General features: G+C 44.7%; 1 protein-coding gene and 1 long non-coding RNA gene across 2 annotated transcripts in view; one reads left to right on the top strand and one right to left on the bottom strand.

Annotated features, from left to right (window-relative positions):
• TRPC6 (transient receptor potential cation channel subfamily C member 6) overlaps positions 1-21,409 on the bottom strand; it is a 70,945-nt gene extending 49,536 nt beyond the window's left edge. Inside the window, exon 1 of the mRNA XM_035115113.3 lies at positions 20,566-21,409. Coding sequence (XP_034971004.3) covers positions 20,566-20,711 — 146 coding nt within the window. The 5' untranslated portion in view covers positions 20,712-21,409. The remainder of the gene's footprint in view (positions 1-20,565) is intronic.
• On the top strand, positions 763-14,402 carry LOC148686032 (uncharacterized). Its single transcript, XR_015949719.1, has 3 exons — positions 763-871; positions 9,918-10,046; positions 14,286-14,402. It is a non-coding gene; the product is annotated as an uncharacterized LOC148686032 (long non-coding RNA).
• Positions 21,410-22,121: the final 712 nt, after the last annotated feature.

Below are 22,121 nucleotides of genomic sequence, written 5' to 3'. Positions count from 1 at the left end.
TGCCTCCAGATGTTTTGGGACTACAACTCCCATCATTCCTGACCACTGGTCTTGCTAGCTAGGGATGATGGGAGTTGTAGTCCCAAAACATCTGGAGGCACACTGGTTGAGAAACACTGGTCTATACTCACTGGGGCTGATGGAAGCTGGAGTCCAGCCAGATCTTGAGGTTCCCCATCCTTGTTTTAACCCTTTCCCTACAAATGGCTGAAAGAGGGGAAAACATACATTTAGGGCAAAGCCGCTGGAGAAAATATGCGGTGTTGGAAACCAACTCCCACCCGCTTTTTGCTAAATGTATATTATCACTTCTCACATAACGTGTACTTTGTCCCTGAGAGGGGAAGGAAAACTGAGAGCGAAAATGGACACAGAGAGGTAGGAACCGCAGATGTGAGAAAAGCTGAAGTTCACATATAGTTTTCAAATAACCAGCCAAAATATTTGGCTGCAGGCTTCTTAACTCCATTCAGCAGGGATCCAAAGGGCTTAAGCTTATTCCAGAAAACCACAAGAATTTGAGTTTTCTATCCTTCTTCATATCTACCTATCTATACATTGACTTGATAAAATTGTTTGATTTTCAATTTGTTCTCACATTTAAGAGCAGGCAAAATGAGCTGCGGTGAAGTGTAACTGAGCGGTCCAAACAGTGTAGTCAGCTTGAAAACTGGCAAACACCCAGTTGAGCAACCAATAGCCATAGAAGGAAATTTTTGCTATGGGAAGAAGGTCAGATTGTATCAAGCCTGAAGTGTATGCGCTTGGGTTTACACACAGCTTTTGCGGCGGAACAATTGCTTGAGTAGGCGGAAGACGACAGGGAGTGGTGGAGATCAGATTTAACAGGACAAGTGAAGGTCCAGAACAGGTGAGCAGGACATATGATGCCTGGACTCTGGACAGGAAGAATGCTACAAATGAAGCTGTCTTGGAGAACATGCTACCTTATCTTGTAGAAATGTCTTAGCATAAGGCAAGGAGCTTGAACATTCATTATCTCAATCTCTTATTTCATTTTTTGGGGGGGGTACAGGTTTTGGTGGATGGGTGTATAACATCATTTTGAATCTTCATGTGTTGGTGCCAAAACTAACACACAAGTGCAAAAAACCTGCAATAGACCACAAGTGCAAAAAACCTGCAATAATGGACACAAGCCCTCAAAAGAACTCAATGCACAGGATACTGAAAAACTTGCAGAGAGGACTGATAACTGGGTGGGAGCAGGCTGGAGTGGGTGGAAGAGGAAGGCACAGACACAGTCATAAAGCCATAACTGTGTGTGTGTGTGTGTGTGTGTGTGTGTGTGTGTGTGTGTGTGTATGTGTGCATGTTAAAAAGAACCATGGTCTGGCTAGTTCACTCCCTGGTTCACTATTTTTAAATGTCTCCAGGGATGGAATTGAGAATGTCCATATAAATCCATGGAGAAATCAAAGAAGTCCAAGTAGCTGGGAATGACACAGGTGTGTGTCTTTATTTCATTTCATTTCACTTTTAATTTGCCTTTCTAGATTACTACACACAAGGTGGTTTGCAAGCTGAAAAAAACAACAAAACAGACTGCAAGGATCACACACCTAAAAACAATCCGATCCAATACCAAAAAAGTCATAATAAGAACATAACTTTAAAATGAACAACTTATATCAAATAAAGAATATTCAATAACCCATTAGAATATATTAGTAAAGAGTAAAAATAAATATAATCAAATAATAACCAAACAGTTTACACTTAATAAAGAATTCTACAATAAATAATTGCTAAACTATAATCAATAAAAAATATCGGAAAGTCACAGTGCATGAAATACAAAAAAAACATGTAAAAGGATCCAACTGGGAAAACATGGTCACACAACTTATAAATTTATTTTTTAAATATTTAAATAATGTCTTCCGCCCCACCAGGGGCAAGAACAACCTCAAAGAGAACACAGGACTTGCCGTATGCCTAGTGTAGAGAAACTGAAGAAAGAGACATCCTTCTCATAATACTAAGGTAAAAGACCCCTGGATGGTTAAGTCCAGTCAAATGTGACTATGGGGTGTGGCACTCATCTCACTTTCAGGCTGAGGGAGCCAGCATTTGTACACAAACACCTTTCCGGGTCATGTGGCCAGCATGACTAAACCGCTTCTGGTGGAACGAGACACCGTGATGAAAACCAGAGTGCACGGAAACGCCGTTTACCTTCCCACCGCAGTGGTACCTATTTATCTGCTTGCACTGGCGTACTTTCGAACTGCTAGGCTGGCAGAAGCTGGGACAGAGCAATGGGAGCTCACCCCATCACACGGATTCGATCTGCTGACCTCCTGATCGGCAAGCCCAAGAGACTCAGTGGTTTAGACCACAGCACCACCTGCGTCTCTCGTAATACTAGAACTCAAGAGCAACCAATGAATCTGAACGGTGGACTATCCAGAACGGACAAAAGAAAGTACTTACTCATACATCACACAGTTAAACTATGGAATCTGCTACCACCATAGGTTCTCTATGCCTGGTTTATTTTTGAACTCTGGTGGTGCAAGGGGAATTTACGTGCAATCCTATCCCTGTTCAACAAGAATAAATCAATATTAGGGTGGCACTGTTCCTGGAGTGCAGAAATATAAGCAACAAGTCAAAACCCACATCCCACAATTTCCAAACCATTAACTATAAATCAATTCGATATGAATCAGATCACATGCGCATAACAACCAAGAGCTCAGGGACCAATAGGTTGTGGACTTGCCAGGAAAGGGGAAACAAATGAAGCTCCTCAGGAGTCATTAGCCCCTGTTTCTTGCTTCCCTGTCGCCAGACTAATGCAATTATCGTACTCAAAATGCCAAAGTTTGCATAAGTAGGAACAAAAATGAACTTTATTGGTTTAAGTAATACTGTTCTAATGTGCACACTGCATTACAAGGCATGACTCGTTTTCGAAATGACCGAAGCAGGGTTTTCTATAGGGACAGTGGAAACTGAGTTTAGGAGCAATTAAAACAAATAAATAAAAATCCTTCCAGTTCATTGTGAAGGCAGGACTACTAGTGTAAAATGTGGTTTCTAAAGTTTTATGTGGACTTTTCTGATACAAAAGCAGTGGAAGAACAGTTGCAGTTTATGCCAGACCTGTTCTGCTGTAAAAACACTGGGAGATCTAAGTGGCAAGAAACGATCCCATGATGTGGCTACTATGTCCATATTTCCAACTTTAACCTTGATATAGCTATCTATGGCATGTTGGTGGCAAGGGAAAAAAATAGATATATAAAAGATGAATTCCTGGATGCCAAGATTCAAGTTTGGGGCAAGTACTCTTTGATGAGAGTCACAAAATCACAAACATGCAGCAAAGTAAAGCATGGAAATATAGGCTGTTAGACCTTTAAAATATGCTCTTCTAGGTTCCTTCCAAGGTTTCCCACTTCCTTTAGCATAGAAAAAGACACATATTTGGTAAGTTAAAAATAGGTTTACTTACAAACTCTTCAAGGGTCCAGTTCATGTGCATTTCCAGTGGGGAGGGTCACTGTTTTGTTTTTGTTCTTGTTTTTATTGTGTATTTTTTGGTTTTTTTGGTTTGCATTTTTATCTTGTGAAATCTATGGATGAAGGGCACCATACAAATTTAACAAACAATAAATCAATAACTTTCCATATAGCCATCAGAAACCACAGGCAGTGAAACCTGGCTTAGTTACAGTGATGAAAGTTCCTAAATTACTGGTATAGGAACAGAAGAAAGGCTTGTTAGAGCCTTGTGGCTAAATTGCAGCAACCAGCTTAGCCTCTTCACACACTGAGCTTCTCTGGTAGACTGAGGTGAACAAAGGCCTTGATTGCCCTCCTCCCAAGGTGAGGGGAAGTAGCCTGGCCCTAGCTAAACCCAGCAGGACAGCTTACTCTATGGCATTAACCCCTTCATGCACTAATTAGACTTAAGCATGTTGGTTAAATGAAGCTGGATATCCCACAGCTTGGTGGTGTCGTGGTGAGATTACTAGAATGTACTTTATGTGCGGATACTTGCAAAGACCCTTTGAAGACTGCAGTAAGTTTCAAGCACAAGTGCTTGGCTGTTAATCACTACTCGCCCTGTCATATTTCCAACCTCCAGTGTAAAAAGATCATCACTAGATTAAGTATCATCACAACTGAAAGCATTGGTTTTAACCTGTAAAGTAGTGATGGCGAACCTATGACACGCGTGCCCCCCCCATTTTTTTCTCCCGCTCCTCCTCACGCTACAGCTTGTCTCCACTGTTAAAACCTGTTGTCTCCGCTGTTAAAACCCAGATCCTTTTTGTTGTTTTTGTTGTTGCTGCTGCTGGTAGCCAGAGATTGGTTTTTTAACCCTTTCTGTGCTGTTTTTTCTGGCGCTTTGGAAGAGGATGATTGGGTGTAACAGCGTTCGTTTTTTAACCCGTTCTGTGCTGGGCTTTTTGGCGCTTTGGCATACTATGTTGGTGCTGCGTGTTAGTTCCAGCGAAGGTATTATTCGTCATTTATTTCTGTTCTCCTTCCCCCCCAAAAAGTGCAGCAGCTTTGGGGCATCCCCCCCCCCAAAAAAAGGAAAGCAAAACTTTGGTCAGCAGCTCCCCCAGAAAGCTCAACAACTCTGGGCACTTTCTGATAAATAAGGGGTTTTTGGTTTGGTTTGGTTTGGTTAGGTTAAATAATTAGTTTTTGGTTTATTAAATACAGTTATATATTACAATTATACGTTTTTGTTATTTAAACTATAAATATCGCGAAATTATGGTTTTTTTCTCAAAGTGACACACCACCCGAGTTATGCTCGGTTTTTTGGCGAATTTTGACACACCAAGCTCAAAAGGTTGCCCATCACCGCTGTAAAGCCTCAAACAAGGGACAATCTTCTCCTCTATGAACCTGCTCTTTGTAAATTTATCCTTTGGCGGTGAGACAGGTTTCTTTCAAGGAAGGTAAGGCCATGTGCATTGTTTTCCATTCAGGCACTTCAGAGTCTCGAGTCTGCTTAGCTTCAGAAAGGCTGCCAAATCCTAGACTTTCAATGATTAAGTGCGCAGGATTCTTATCCAGCACTGAATATTGCAAGAAGAGTATATGGATCACTGCTCATAATATTTTGTTGCAACAGGTTTGTTTTTCTTCTTTTTCTGAAATCCATGTTTTCCTTCTTCACAACTGAAACTGTTCATTTTAACAATGCCACAAACAGTTTTCTGATGAGGTCTCAAAAGACTTGCTCCACAGACTGGAATGTTTCTGGAAATGTTTTTACCCTGTGAGCACACACCCCGCCCCCAAATAGTTTTAGAATGCTGTTTGAAAGAGATGAAAGAACAATTTAAAACACTTAGGGATAGGGGGTGGGGAAAGCAACGTTATTGAAACTAGTTCAGAAAACTCAAGAAGTGCATAGACTGGGGAAAGAACAGAATGCCTCAGTCAACAATCTAGAATAATGCAGTGGGGAGTGCTCTCCATTACTGCTTCACTAGTGATGGAACAAGAGATCAGTGCTGAGGCATTAATAGCAAGCAGATGCACAGCAGCAGGAGCCTCACTGAGAAAACAGCATGCAAGCATCTGCAGATCAGGGGAAGCTAACTGCAAGGCTCTGGCAGCTTATAAAGTGCACCCACAAGAGCAGAGGGGAAGGAAAAGGTACTGAAGTGTAAAGGGCAGGAGCTCAGAGCCAATCACAATGGGAGTGCGCCTTTAACAGCAGTGCAGGATTTTTAGCAAATGTTGGTATTTAATAATTTTTATATCTCACTTTTCCTCCAAGGAGCTCATGGTTCTTCACAGCTACCATTTCATGCTAACAACCCTGTGAGGGAGGTTGGGCTTAGAGAAAGTGGCAAGCCGCCCTAAGGTCACCCAGTAAGTGTCATGCATAAAATGGTAGAACTGTCAAGTTGGAAGGGACCCTGAGGATCATATAGTTCAACCATCTGCAATGCAGGAATATGCAGCTGCCCCATATGGGGATCAAACCTGTGACTTTGGTTTTATCAGTCCCATGTTCTAACCATCCTGTGTATATTTGAACCCTGGTCTCCCAGATCCACACACGGGGATCGGGGATGCTATAAGTAAGTCATAAATTCAATTGTTATAGCAAAAGAAAAAACCTGTACGTAAAATTGCATCGAAAGGTTTTGTGCTCCACAGTGCCATCTGGTGTTACAAGTGTATAACACATTTAAAATGCTGGTTTTTTACTAATGTAGCTGAGTTCCTAGTCCAAAACCCTCACAACACTGCACTGGTCTCACCTGTATTAGAACATTCAGCTGCCAAAATCCTCTTGTCTACAGAAGAGGTTAAAAAGTACAAGAGAAAGCATAACTCTGCACAATAGACACTGAAGCCAACCAATGGCCTTGCCAGATTTATTAAATTCTATTAGGGTGGTTGGTCACCCAAACAACTTGTGACACCGAAAACCAGCATCAGCACCCAGCTCCCTGAAGAATTATTATCTCGGGCATGCTCTTTCAAGAAGGTCTCCTACACCAAACCCTTTCGAAATGAATGGGGTCTGTGCAAGATTCAAATATTGCAGGCTTGAGTGAAAATGCCAAGCAAAATATACAGAGACAGAGGGGGGAGGAGTGAGCAGTATGATAACTGAAAAGGAAGACTGGTCATATTTTCTGAACCAGCTAATTACATTTTCTGCTCAAAGTTGATTCATTATTTTAGCATTTATGAGGAAATGAAAGTCAGCCATGCAGAAATATGACTACAAATTACTGTTGCTCCAGACAAGTTTTTTCAAGTTGTGCTATAAACCATTTGTGCATTAATGTTCCACAGAGTTTAGCAGGGCACTATTCAGAGAATGGAATTGCAATTAGCGACACGCTTTCGAAATATCTGAGATTCAAAGTATTGCAGCCTTTTTTTATTAACTATCGATCGCCTTATTTTGTAATGTACAATTGAGGGCTTATTTTATATGTAAAGTAGACAAAGAGTTAGAAACAGCTATCCCATATAGCTAAAATACTCCAACCTTGACCGTTGTGACCGTTCTCACTCTCTTAGGTATTCACAAGCAGGTTTCAGGTAGTTTCCATGTTAAAGAATAACATGAACCTATAAGGTGGCCCTTAGCAGTGTTTTGGATTAATAACTGGATTCATTCCTGACATTTACACAGCTGAGGATCTCCAGGGAGCACTAAGCCTTCTGCCCCTTTCTTGCCAGCACTTGGACAGGCATACTACCAGCACAGGAGGTGCAGCTCTATGGAGGGATGGGACTTCTGAATTTGGCCACATAGCCTAGTATTGTTGATGCTGATAGGTACCAGCTTAGTTCTCACAACAACCTTTGTGTGAGTTATGTCAGGTGGAGAAACAGCTAGATGCCCAAGGCTGCTGAGAGATCCTCCTGATGAGGTTTTTGGTGCCCTCCAGATATTGTTGGAACTACAACTCCCATCAACCTCATCTTACATGGACAACGGATGATGGGAGTCATAGTCTAACAACATCTGCAGGACACCATTTGGGCTATTTCTGCTCTAGGCAGACCGACGGCTAGTGAGGGGTGATACCTGCAGTGTGGGAGGGTGGACTGCTGAGATCTGGGTTCAAAGCCTCACTTGAAAGGCTTTCTGGGCAAACAACTTCCAGCATTTGGTAAAACTGTTTTCGAACTATACCATAAACTAGAACAGGATGGCAGAATATACTCATAAGAGCATATAGTGCTCAGTGCTGCAAAAATCTGCAATCAGCCAATGGCAGAAGGTGTGGGATTATTTTGGGGTTGTTGAGCATATGTTTCATGGCAAAGTCGTACCATGCATTAAGTATCATTAGTTTGGGATTATATGCAAACATATCCATTATATATGTTAGCAATCAGTTGTTGCTGTTGTTTAGTCGTTTAGTCGTGTCCGACTCTTCGTGACCCCATGGACCATAGCACGCCAGGCACTCCTGTCTTGCACTGCCTCCCGCAGTTTGGTCAAACTCATGTTCGTAGCTTCGAGAACACTGTCCAACCATCTTGTCCTCTGTCGTCCCCTTCTCCTAGTGCCCTCAATCTTTCCCAACATCAGGGTCTTTTCCAAGGATTCTTCTCTTCTCATGAGGTGGCCAAAGTATTGGAGCCTCAGCTTCACGATCTGTCCTTCCAGGGAGCACTCAGGGCTGATTTCCTTAAGAATGGATAGGTTTGATCTTCTAGCAGTCCATGGGACTCTCAAGAGTCTCCTCCAGCACCATAATTCAAAAGCATCAATTCTTCGACGATCAGTATCGTTTGGAATCAGTATCAGCTGGAATCAGTTAGCAATCAGTATCGTTTGGAATTGCCGCATTATGTACAGAGATAGGTAAAGGGACCCCTGACCATTAGGTACAGTCGTGACAGACTCTGGGGTTGTGGCACTCATCTCGCATTATTGGCCGAGGGAGCCAGCGTACAGCTTCCAGGTCATGTGGCCAGCATGACAAAGCCGCTTCTGGTGAACCAGAGCAGCGCACGGAAATGGTGTTTACCTTCCCGCTTTGAGCGGCGGTACCTATTTATCTACTTGCATTTTGATGTGCTTTCGAACTGCTAGGTTGGCAGAAGCTGGGACCGAACAACGGGAGCTCACCCCGTCGTGGGGATTCGAACCGCCGACCTTCTGATCAGCAAGCCCTAGGCTCTGTGGTTTAACCCACAGCACCACCTGCGTCCCTATGTACACAGATAGAGAGCTTTATTTCATTCCCAACTGAGGCTATAGTGTAATTTCAATACAGTGGTACCTCGACTTACTAAGACAATCCGTTCCGCGGCCGTCTTCGTAAGTCGAGGTTTTCAGATGTCGAAGCCCTGCTTGTGCACATGCGCGAAGCACATGCGCGAAGCGCGATTTCGCCAACCGTGCGTGCCACTCTGCACACGTGCAGAACGCGCACGCAGGGCACGAAGCATTCGGATGTTGAGGTATGACTGTACTGGAGGATAATATAATACTGGCCAGTAAATTGCTTACATGTTTTTTTATTCCTTGTGAATTTATGCAATTTAGTGAAATGATGAACTGAGAGAGGACACTGGGATTGTATGGCAGGCAGTTTTTCTCCCTAGGCTAATTCTTTAAATTGTCATAGCAGACAACAGTGAATGATGGGAACTGTTCTTCCTGGCATCCATCTGTCTTGAGAGACAATGGAGTATGCTTCCAAGGGTGAAGCACCAAACTGACCTCCCCAGGGCGCAAGCCTGGGCAGTGTGTTTGGAGGTCCTGAACTGCCCAGACAACAAAACCTCCCTCTCGGCCTCGCTGATGTGGTCCAAAGGAAAGCAGAGCAACATGTTTTACACCAGCTTGGCTGCAGGGGTTGCCGGAAGGAGGCGTGCAAGCATCCAACCGTCTTAGGGATTCCACCCCGGATATGTGTAGGGTTTGCTCCTGAGCTTTTTCTTCGCCCTACGATACCTCACAAAGCAGCGGAGGTTTAGGGGCAGAGTTTTCCTTCTCCTAGATGGGGTACCTTCCCAGGTTGACAGGCCCCATCTGCCCTTCACTTCCCTCTACACAGCATGTGCAGAAACCGCCTTCTTGACCATTGGTCTCATCCACTCAGTCCTTACTGACTGGTTGAGCAAAGCTATGCTAAAGGACGGTTTATTGACATGAGAATTTAGCCTCTGTATGCTGAAAACAAATCCCAACAGCAAATGAAATGAAAGATTTCAGTATCTTTGAATGCAGCGACTGTAGCATTCATGGATCCCACCTTTTAGCATGGCTTATTTTGAATTAGTCGTAAGAATGGCAGAGTTAATGGGAAGCTCTCTTTTTTTCCTAACAAATTTTATGTTGTGGCTGAATGTGATTGCAGAATGAACTCATCTGTGCTGTTACCATAAATTACAGCATCAATTCTATTTTTTTCTTTTCTTTTTGAAAGAAAACAAAATTAAAGCTGAGTCTCAGCATTGAACAGATGGCGAAGCTGCAAATGCTAACAGCTCTGATCACCTGCTGGAATGTGGGTGTGGCTGCAAACAACCTCCCTGACTCCAAACAGCTGATTAGGGTACAGTCACTACTTTTCTCTCTCCTTATGGATGTGTAAAAGTCTCTGGCAGCCCCTGGGTGGCATCACAAATGGACCCAAACTGCTCCATTTGCACCCCTGTCACTTGGGTAGCTTAATTTTCTTTCATAAAGCTTTTTGGAGGGTGTTATTTTCTGCGTGGGTATGTTTGATAAATCAGGCACAAAACCTTTGCTGTATTTCCTAGCTTCACTAGATGTGAATTGCTCATTCAGCAATACGATCTTCTAAAAAGCTGCCTGAGAAGGACTCACAGGAACCATTGGTTTATCTAGCTCAGCACTGTCTAATTCTGTACACATCATAGAATCATAGAACTGTAGAGTTGGAAGGGACCACGAGGGTCATCTCATGCAACCCCCTGCGATGCAGGAATCTTTTGCCCAAGGTGGGGCTCGAACCCATGACCCTGAGATTAAGAGTCTCATGCAGTGGCTCTCTGCGGTTCCAGACAGAAGGTCTTTCCTACTATCTGGTGATCTTGGGACATGAACCTGGGAACTTCTGTGTACAAAGTCTTCCCCAACATTTAAGATTGGCACTTAAGATTTAAGAAAGGAAGATGCTTCTGTAAAGGTTCGTGGCCACTGGAATGTGCACCTTCCTGTCCAGTTGTTTTTGGGGGTGAGGGTGCATAGCATATGTTTTCCTAATGAGCTATGGCCCTTCCCTTCCCTGGAACTGACTCTGTTCAGTTCCACGCAACCAATTTTTTTCAAGCACCAAAGCAACATGTCATCCTTCCCAAAAAGGCAAGCACATAACCTCTTGCCATGCAGCTCTCTCTACAGATTCCACACATGGTGCTCTCCACAATCGTAAGCAGCCCTCTGTAATATGGAGGCTGGCTATAACATGGCACTGGATATAAAGAACCACTGAGCCTCTTGGGCTTGCCGATCAGAAGGTCGGTGGTTCCAATCCCCACGACGGGGTGGGCTCCTGTTGCTCGGTCCCAGCTCTTGCCAACCTAGCAGTTCGAAAGCATGCCAAAAAGTAAAAGTAGATACCGGTAAATAGGTACTGCTCTGGCGGGAAAGTAAACAGCATTTCCATGTGCTGCTCTGGTTTCAGTGTTCCGTTGCGCCAGAAGTGGCTTAGTCATGCTGGCCACATGACACAGAAAAACTGTCTGCGGACAAACACTGGCTCCCTCGGCCTGTAAAGCGAGATAAGTGCTGCAACCCCAGAGTCGTCTGTGACTGGACTTAACTGTTAGGGGTTCTTTACCTTTACCTTTTTATGATGAGTTCTACACACATAGGGAACCTTTGGGTCTGTTTTTTGTGTAGCAGTTCCCCATGCTGCATAGCAAGCCTCTTCTAGAATGGAGAAGACTTGAGGAAGACAGGTAGCCCTGTCCACATGCAGCAGGTCCCAGGTTCAGTCCCTGGCATCTCCAGGTAGCACTGCAAGAGGCTCCTTCCAGAAACCCTGGAGACCTGCCACCAGTGGGACCAATGGACTGACTTGGCATTAGGCAGCTTCCTACATCCCTATGAATGACTCCTCAGAAGGAGAAAGTCAAAGATTCCACTGAGCATCCCTGAAGTAGATCCTGGACATCAACCACAATTTGCAAGTTGCAGAGGAAATGTGCACTAGATTAAACTTCATAGAGCACGTAATAGTTTCTTGGATCTCTTCCCATTTAAAAATTCAGTGAAGCACCTTGTCTAACTTTGCTTTATTCAGCAATGCCTGTGCACTCCTTATGCCACCCAATCCTATGTAGCTTAATTTGAAAGTAAGCTGGACTGGGAAATTTGGCCCAACTCATCTGCTACCTATGCCTGCTAGCTGTTTTTCCTCTTCAGGGACTGTTCCGTTTGTAGGAATTTGAATTTCTCTACTTTCTTGCTTCATGCAGTATTAAAAAGTACCACCATTCACCAGGTTGCCATCAAGGGATTATGTATGTTTGGCCTTAATAAAGCATAGAATTACAGTCTGCAAACACAGGTAAAACTGTATGCTTGGTGGGCGTAATTAAATACAAAGGCCAGCTGGCTCTCTGGGCTCTTAAATAAAAAGGAATTTAATCTTAGTTTAACAAGATATAAAGGAAACACATTTGTATAAGAAAGCCTCGGGATTTTCCCTCCTCTAATTACTACTTCACCCACAAATCCTTCTATCCTCCCTCCCTAATGCCTGGGGCACTGGAAGTATGTTTTGCAGGTAAACAGCACCCTGTTTATCATTCATTGCAGAATGAAGCTGCAGTGTAGAAGTGTCTGTAAAGGTGAATGTAGCCAAGAACTTAAGTCTGAAAATGGGGAAAGCTGCACTTGCATGGGGATTCCACCTTTGTGCATTTTGACAATCCTTGGATTGTGCAAACAGCGTTTGTGTGTACTGTGTGGCGGCCAGAAACATTTTTGTCTTGCAGAACTGCAGGCTACTGTATATTTACTGGAACATTTGTTGGTACCTATAGAAATAAACATACCTTCCACATTCATGCAGATTGCTTACTGGTTCACAGCATAATATAATGTGAGTTTTGGTGTTAGCTAGGGAAGTCTTAAGGCAGCTTAATAGAAGTGCTAATGGGAAGTGAATGCACAGGTGATAAAAGTTTTTTTCCTTGATCCCTCCAAAGGGTTGTGTAACTAAATAACTGTCCCACTGACAGGACTGGCAGCAACAGCAGCAGATATGTTCTATGCTTAAGTAATATTATTTTAGGGTCATTTGGTAGTCAATATCTATCTAAGCAAGGAGCTGGGCTTTGGAAAGGAGGTGCAAGACTCTGGCAGGGTCTTCAAACCCTCCAACGTTTTCCCCAAAGCTGGGAGTGTGCGGCAACTTTTCAGTATGGCCAGTGAGTCTGGGGTGATTGGAGTTGGAGCCATAGCTGCCAAGTTTTCCCTTTTCTCGTGAGGAAGCCTATTCAACATAAGGGAAAATCCCTTTAAAAAAGGGATAACTTGGCAGCTATGGTTGGAGCCCAACCACATCTCTGCCTGAGACATGTGCACAAACTTATAAGCAGTTATTTTAGACTTAATAAGAAAACTATAATGGATTTATGTGGAAACATATGGTTATGTAGGAAGTCTGCAGAAGAGAGAAAATGTACATTTGTATGTCATGTGCTAAACTGGGGTGGAGGAATGACCCAGTAATCTTTTATTTCTGATTAACTTGCTTGCTTTATACATTTAAAGTGCTAATCATTCGACACGCACAAACTTTTATTATTCCTACAACTTTGGTGAGAAGTCATTAAGATTCTGCATCTGAGAAATGCTGAGCATTTGGGTCAAACCTAAATTTATTTTCACCTCACTCTGAAAATAATGTATTATCATTATTATTATTATTTCAAAGCAGGTGTAATAATTTCACGACACATTAAAAGTATATCGCCTCTGAGAACTAGGCCCTAGGATGGATGGCATAGCTGCCAAGTTCTCCCTTTTTTTAAGGGGAATTCCCTTATGCTGAATAGGCTTCCTCGCGAGAAAAGGGAAAACTTGGCAGCTATGATGGATGGATCGCTTCCCTCTTGAATGCTGTTCTCCCCGATTAGGAAAAAAGAAAGGATATAAAGTGAGGCAAGTCATTTTGACTCAGGTTTTCTCTAAGCAAGCACACTGCAACCTTCTGTTAGCAACAGACAATGATCAATAGCGCTCACCCAGAGACTCTGGTAAAAATGTGTTCCGTCAACTTTTGCTCAGTTTTACAATCTAAGAGGGCCTGTTGCAAATCACAGTGATATTGTGGCTGGAGAGTTGGTTTTGTTGAGTTCAAGTCACATCCTTTCGGTGAATTAATTTATTGGCTACTGGAGGCCATTTATTTCACAGCAGCTGCCTACAATTCCCAAACTGTGGGATATATGTCAGATAGACAACAGCCTACACCTTATTGTTTCCAGCAAGTGCAAAACAAAAAACAAAAAAACTTTTTCATTCCTGCAAAATCATCTACCTGTGCTTATTTTATTTTATTTATTAGCTTTATATATCACCCGGATTTTGGAATAAAATCCTTAAGGTTATTAATGAAGCTTTTAAAGTGAAGTTACCTATAGACTTCAATCTCATGACAATGGGTATACTAGGAAACACGGCCATATAGAAAGGTGACCAGCACACCTTCAAAGAAATGATACTAGCAGGAAAGGCAACAATAGCTTTAGGTTGGAAAGCTAGAGAAAAATAGATAGCAGAGGTCTGGACTAATTATTTGTTTGAATTTATTCAGTCAGACATCGTGGCAGTAACGTCACAGGAAATAACATGGAGGGCCAAGTCTACTACGGTATTATAAGGACCAGATGGAACCCCTATCTTCAATGGATAACAATTACTGGATCAGAAGACATTCAGTGGAAAGTAAAGACATTGTGCCCGTGGCTGAGGACAACTGTTTGAACCCTTCCAATGGATTATGGGTGGGGGAGGGGTGGGAAAGAAAAGGAAAAATGGTACGGGAAATAAAAAATTGGAAGGAGAGAATATAATGTATGTAAAAATTCTCGTACTTTAATAAAAATCTTATTAAAAAAAGATTTATATATCACCCTCCACAATAATCTCAGGGTTGTGGGTTCAAGCCCCACATTGGGCAAAGGATTCCTGCATTGCAGGGGGTTGGACTAGAAGACTCTTGTGGTTCCTTCCAGCTCTACATTTCTATGATTCTATGTTTTTGTGGTTGGTATCTTTATTGTTAGTAGTGCCATTTTTTCAAGAGCTTGTTTTCCTATTCATCAAGTTTCTTTTATGCTAAGTATGTATGTATGACCATCATGGCTGTCTCTTAGTGAAGACCCAGGTCATTGAGCATGAGTTTCCACAGCCGCCAGCCACCATGAACCAGCATCGGCAGTATTGGCAGCGATAGCAGCAAATACGTTCTGTGTTTATAACATTTCATCCTCTTGCTAATTATGCTGTTTTAAATGTGCATTTTGTATTTGACTTCCTTTAGCCATGTTTTCTTTTGAAATGCTTAAGTTAAAAAAAATGTTAGCCACGTTAAATGTGTATTCTGTACTTGACCTCCTTGGCAAAATTTTATTTTGAAATCTTCAAGATAATATTTTAGTTTCCTGTTAGCTATGGTATGTTGTTTTGAATGTATACTTCACATTTGACTTTATTCAGAAATGTTTTATTGAATTTTTTTATGTAGGCTGCAAACTTAAAAATATAAAGTCATTTAGAAATGAAATGAATAACAGTGATAATAATATGTAGACTTATAACCACTGAGCTCCTTAATCTTAATCCTTTCCTATTGCTGCTGCCTCCTACCAACAGTCCTATTCTGTGCCAGGCTGTGTTAATAGGTTTTGGCAAGTTTAAGTGGTATAAATCAGAGGAGGTGGATAACAAAATGACTCATGTTAAGTAGTTAAGATACAAAGGGAAAGCATTAGCGAGGAAGAAACTATGCCTCTTACAGCCATCACTGAACGGTTCAGATTCTTGTCATGTTACATAGTGTAATCAGTTCTTATTCTGCACAGAGGAATGACTGTACCTCTCCAACACATTAACAAGTTAAAAGTTGTCAACAGCAAATCAAGAAACAGAAAAACAGGAAGCACAGCATGTTAAGTTCATGTGACTTCTCAGAAACTCTATTCCTTTAAACCAGGCACCCCCAAACTGCGGCCCTCCAGATGTTTTGGCCTACAACTCCCATGATCCTTAGCTAACAGGACCAGTGGTTGGGGAAGATGGGAAATGTAGTCCAAAACATCTTGAGGGCTGAAGTTTGGGGTGCCTGCTTAAACATCTGTATACATTTCCATGCATTATTTTGAATGTATACTTTCTGGATTTAAAAATAATAATAAAATAAAACAGGTAAACAAACACAAATACACCATTTAAAATAGCTTCATTACTGGTAATTTACAGTGATACCTCGGATTATGAACACAATTGGTTCCAGAAGTCTGTTCATAAACTGAAGCATTCATAAACTGAAGCGAACTTTCCCATTGAAAGTAATGGAAAGTGGATTAATCCGTTCCAGATGGGTCTGTGGCGTTCGTAAACCGAAAATTCGTAAACCGAGGTGTTTGTAAACCGAGGTTCCACTGTATTTCTAATTTGTTTAACATGGCTACACTGAAAGGTGCTTTCAGATTTACTCATCCAGAGACAAAATTGATGAAATCTGATTCTCCTGGCTAACCCAGAATGTACCTGGTTTGGCAGCTCAGGAGGCGTGGAAAAGTGAGGTGCTGTGCTCGGTTTCTTTCGCACAAACTTTTTTTGAGAAGATGTGACCTAAATCCCAAACTAAGTGTCAACATTTCCAAGGAATTTTGCATATTGAGCTGCAGTCTGCAACAGCTTGATGTCAGCTGTCTTTAACCTATGTGGAGATTATTCTGTTTGGAAATACCAGTGTGTCTGTCTTGCTAACTAGAGTGTTGTTAGGATGGATAGCCAACTAAAATCATCCTTACCTTGTTTTGGATACAGGTAGGTAGCCGTGTTGGTCTGGATCGAAGTAAAATAAAAAAAATCCTTCAGTAGCACCTTAAAGACCAACTAAGTTTTTATTTTGGTATGAGCTTTCGTGTGCATGCACACTTCTTCAGATACAGTGAAATGGAAGTTTCCAGGCACTTATGTAGAGAAGGGGTGGGGAGGGGGAGGGGGGATCACTCAGAAGGGTGGTGGAAATGGGTGATTGACTGACTGATAGCTGCTGATGACCGGAAACGACTGCAAATGGTTTTGCATGAAAAAGCAAGGGTTGAGATGGCTGAAGATCGCTTATCATGTATAATGAGATAAGAATCCGATATCTCTGTTCAAACCAGGTCCCTCCATGGTTTTGAGCTTGGTGATAAGTTGCAACTTATCAGTTGCAAGCGATCTTCAGCCATCTCAACCCTTGCTTTTTCATGCAAAACCATTTGCAGTCGTTTCCGGTCATCAACAGCTATCAGTCAGTCAATCACCCATTTCCACCACCCTTCTGAGTGATCCCCCCTCCCCATCCCCACCCCTCCCCACCCCTTCTCTACATAAGTGCCTGGAAACTTCCATTTCACTGTATCTGAAGAAGTGTGCATGCACACGAAAGCTCATACCAAAATAAAAACTTAGTTGGTCTTTAAGGTGCTACTGAAGGATTTTTTTTTTGTTTTGGATGAATCTTGACACTAGGGTAAGGGAATATGCCATGCAGATTAGCAAAATAAAATTACTGCTGCAGATGGCAGTGGTTTGTGTCCAACTTTCCCTTATATTCACAAGGCATGCACAACTGGTTGTGACCCATTCATGTGTGGCATGGACTCCTGATGTTACCCCCCCCCTACTCCTATGGGGGAAAAGAGTTGAAATGTTGGTTGGGGAGGGGAGGGGAGCAAAAACATCTGTCGCATAACTGGATTATGCTTCAGGGGATGTTAATAATGGGCTGCTGAAATGAGAACTCTCTGGCAAGGACTTACACAGATATTCCATGCCAGAGTGTGCTCATCTCTCCTCCTCATCAGACCCTTAACAACATTCCCTGAAGCATTATTCACTTACCTGACAGATGCTTTTGGTTCCCTTGTCTTCCCCACCCCACCCCCAAAATACACATTTCTGCTCCATTTCACACACACACACACACACACACACACACACACACACACACAATGCCTTCCTACACATATGTCGAGTCCAAGACGGACTAGTGTTATGTAGCAACTCCTAGTTCTGACACTTGAAAAGAGATGCCTCTTTTTTTCTCTTTTGCATTTATCATTTCCTTTATCCTCTCCACTTCCTGCACTGGGCTGTAGGCAGGAGATAGCATTACTCAGTGCATCTGGAGAGAATTCATCAGTTCTTCAAATCTTTTTCAAGTACTGTATGTGTATTGCAGTAGAGTGGGAGGCCAAAGACTCAGGTTGGCTGTGCCTAAAAGTGCCTCTCAAGAATACAGTAACTCAAAGAATACAGAGTTCTCAATAAAGGTATTTCTGGGCACCTGGGGGTACCCTCCCTTTCTTTTCCACCTTCCTGGTGGTCTCCCCCCCACACACACACTTTTTTTTTCTTTGGAAGAGACCACTGAGTGTCAACCTGGGGGGGGCGGAGGTCTCTGCATCATTACCAGCAGACATAATGGGATAGGAGGAGGGGAAGCAGATTTCAGAGAGGTTTCAGAGAGGCATCTGGGTGAGCACAATGAGAGATCTCTCTTCCAGGTTCCCTTGGCCAGAGTGCAGGCTTCCCCCCAATCCCCCAGGTCACCACAAAGCAGCGATGGTCTCTTCTCTCACCACCCCTCTGTGAGCCATTAATTGTTCATATTGCTGGCAAAAAGCAACCCAATCACACACTCCTGGTGCCTTGTAGCCTTCCTCCAGCATGTGGCAGGTAGATCAACTCACATCTTTGCATCCTGCTAACCTTAGTTTGTACTCGCAATCATTTGTGGACATTAGGAGTCTCGCTCCATGTGAAAATGCACTGGGAGAGAAAGAGAGAGCGGAATATGTCCCTCCCACTCCCTCCCTTATTTGTAACTGCCCTAGTTAGAAGGAAACTATTATTCATTTCATTCCACTGGGATCTTTTCTAGTCTACAAAGGACCTCAAGGTGTTTAACGCTAGCACTGTAGGATCTCTAGAGCAGCTACACACTCCCCTTGACAGCACCCCTGACAAACAACCTGCCGTAGTATATGAGTTCTCCACATTCACCTTATCCCCCCCCTTCTTTCAAATACACCTGTAACTGTAACAAAAAGCTCACGGCCAATCCTGTGTAAGAACCGTCGCCTTCTTTATGCACCCTGCCTTGTTAAGAGCAGGGGTGGGGGAACAAACCTGTGGCTCTCCAGATGTTTCTGAACCAGAAATCTCACCCTCCCTGACCACTGCACATGCTGGCAGAGCCTGGTGGGAGTTGGAGCCCACCAACACCTAGAGGGCTCAGATAATGCACCTGCACCCCTGTGTGTCACCTCCCTCCTTCGACATACACTTTACATACATTCTCTTCCTCACATTCCACTTCCCACTGATTGCCACACACAAAGGCTGCTCACTTACAGCCCTCACCAAAACACTCCCCACACATCCCTAAACCTGGGCAGGAAGGCGCATGCTCAAATGGTTGCCAACCTTGATGGAAGCAGCAGCGCTCAAAACCTCAAATCTTAACACATTAAAGAAGAGCTGTGGCTCAGCGGGAGAGCGCATGCTTTGCATGGGAAAGCTCCCCCTCATCTCTGTGCAGGGCTGGGAAAGCCTCCCGGCCTGAAATCCTGGACAACTGCTGCCAGCCAGTGTAGGCAGTACTGAGCCAGGTGGAACCCATGATGAGATGCAGGATAAGGCAGCTTCCTATGCTTGTAAATAGGCACTACATAAGTGTGTTGGTGTGGGTTTCCTCTTTGGCTATTCATTCAGCTGGGTTGTGAAGCAGCTCAGCAGCTAACAGTTCTGGGGTGCCAGGCAGGCAGGAGCCCAATGCCATATCCAGCCCACAGGGGACCTCCATTCCTATTTATTTCTCCGCTGCTTTTGGACAACAGGTTGGCCGCCTCTGCCCCTTGGGCATGGCATTGGCTACCTTCTACATCCCATCATTCCCACAGTTCCCACGCCTAGAGAGCTGGGCAGCAAGCAGCCCATATCTTTAATTCTTACCTGTAGCTAATGCCACCCTCAATTTTACACACCACCTTGGGATGGAAAGAGGGGCTGCCCCCCCCAATCAATCAACATCAATACAAATCTGAGATTCTGCACACACACACACACACACACACACACACACCAACAAAAATCCTGGCTACACTCATAGGGGATGCCTCTCTGGCAGAGAAAAACACACAGACTCCATTGCACTCTTACACGAGAGAAACTACCAGCGCCAGCCTCGCTGTGGCCAAACCTATTCCCTATCTTCCCTCCACGGGTGCAGATTTGAATGAAATATTTGAGGGGGGGCGCAGGTAAGCCCCGCCCCGCATAATCGATCACATGACACGGCACACTATTTGAATGGCAATGCTCATCAACTTTGGGGGTCCCCCCCTCAGATATTTTATTGTGGGGGACGAAGGCTTATATTTCAGCTTCCTTCAAACCCCACGGCGGAAAGGCTCCCTAGATAAGGATCGCCCCCCCTCCAGCCCTGCCACATCTTCCGCGCCGCGCTTTCCCTTTCCAAGCGGGGGAGGCTGGAAGCCACAGGTGCAGCTCCGTGAGGGGGAAAGCTCCGCGCGCCCCGCGGAGCTGCCTGAAGGAAGCCCTGAATCCGGGAAGCGAGTCAGACCGACCTCTTAGCAGCAGCCCCGCTATTGTTTCACACGACAGCCCCCCCCCCTTTGAACTCTTGTGTTTGGAAAATGAGAAAGAGAGAGCAGCTGGCTTCCCTCTGCCCCATTCCCACACCGCCGTCGTCGTCGTCGTTTGCGCAGCGCGTGAGAGAGACGCGCCTGACTTCCCACCCCTCTCCAAAAAGCGGCGCCCACCCCCTCACTTTGGCGGGAAAAGCCACTCACGCGGGGTAGTAAGCGTAGGGCGCGGTGCAGTTCTCCTCACACGCCTCCGAGTCCATCAGCAGGTAGTCGCGGCTGTCATTCCTCCGCGCCCCGCTCGCCGCCGGAGAGCCGTTCGGCCCGAAGGGCAGCTGGCCAATTTGGCTCATGGTGCTGCTGCTGCTGCTTCACCCCGCTCTTGGTTGGGGTCGTCGTCCCTGAGAAAGCCCCTCGTTTTCTTCTCGAATTATTATTTAAAGGATGACCCCCCCCCAAAAAAAACCTGACACAAACAAAGGTGGAGAGAGTGGGGCGCTCCTCGCACTCGGGGCTGCTGCCTTTCCTTCAGAAATAAGGAGAAAAAGTGGCCCCGGGGTTCCCGCCGCCGAGGAGGAGACTCGCCTGCTGGGCGCACCCTCCGCCTGCCGCCCCGCTCGCAGCTACGGGCAGCGCGGTGTCCCCATGGCGAAGGAGCCGGGGTCGCCGGAGCTCCAGCGGAGGCAGCGAAGCCCCGAGCAGCCCTTCTCCTTCGCTTTGCTGCCGGGGTCGCTCGCTGCAGTCCATGAAGGTAGCGGTGGCGGCCGCGGCGGCAGCAACCGAGCAGCCCCTCAGACACCGACTGAGGCGAGCAGAGAGGGAGAGAGAGAGAGGAGTTACTATGTCAACCAGCGAGATCCGCCGCCGCCACCCCTCCGAAAGTCGTCACTGCCCGCAGCCTTTGCAAAAAAAAGGAGTGGGCTTTAAAAGTTTACGCAGCTCCAGCTGGCGAGGAAGAAAGAAGGGGGAAAGGGGTGGAGAAGAAGAGCGAGAAAGAATCACATGGCGCAGGAGGAAAAGTTCTGGCGCGCCCGGCCGAGATGCGAGGCGCACCATTCCTCGCCAGCCACGCCCCTCGGTTCCTGCCCGCCCCCTAGGAGCTGTCGACGTTCCCTAGCTTTCCCCCTTGTAGTAGCGCAGGCACGTCCAACAGGTATCGTGGTCTACCAGTAGATCACTGGATGTCTGACGTAGATCACTGGCTCCCCCCATACCTTGGCTCGCCGAAAAGAAGCTCAACATTTTCTCTCTGCACCCCTAAAAAACGGGCCCTCCTCCTCCCTAAAAAAAACCAACAACAACAACAACTCAGCAACTCTTTCACCTGAACCCAAAAAACAGGCTTTCGTTTGGGAAAAAAAGCTCAACAACTTTGACCTGAACCCCAAAAAAGGGGGTAGATCACTGCCAGCTCTTAACTCTGTGAGTAGATTGCTATCTCTTGGGAGTTGGCCACCCCTGTAGTAGCGCATCAGGAGGAAGCGTCCGAGGGAGCAGCTCACCTCTCTCCATCGCCAAGCATCGTGGAAAGGTGTAGCTCCGTAGGTACAGCATAAGGCTCTTAATATTGGGGTCGTTGGTTCAAGCCCCACATTGGGCAAAAAGAGTCCTGCGCTACAGTAGGTTGGACTAGATCAGTGGTTCCCAAACTTTTTTTGGCCATGCCCCACCTAAGAATCTCTAAAATCCTGATGCCCCCCCCCCCCCATATAATTCTTATTCAAAAAGTTAACTATTCACGTGGAGGAAGCTTAAATTCCATT

Source organism: Zootoca vivipara, chromosome 4 (genome assembly GCF_965207765.1).
Source record: "Zootoca vivipara chromosome 4, rZooViv2.hap1.1, whole genome shotgun sequence".
Lineage (NCBI taxonomy): Eukaryota > Metazoa > Chordata > Lepidosauria > Squamata > Lacertidae > Zootoca > Zootoca vivipara.
This window is presented reverse-complemented; position numbering and strand designations above follow the sequence as displayed.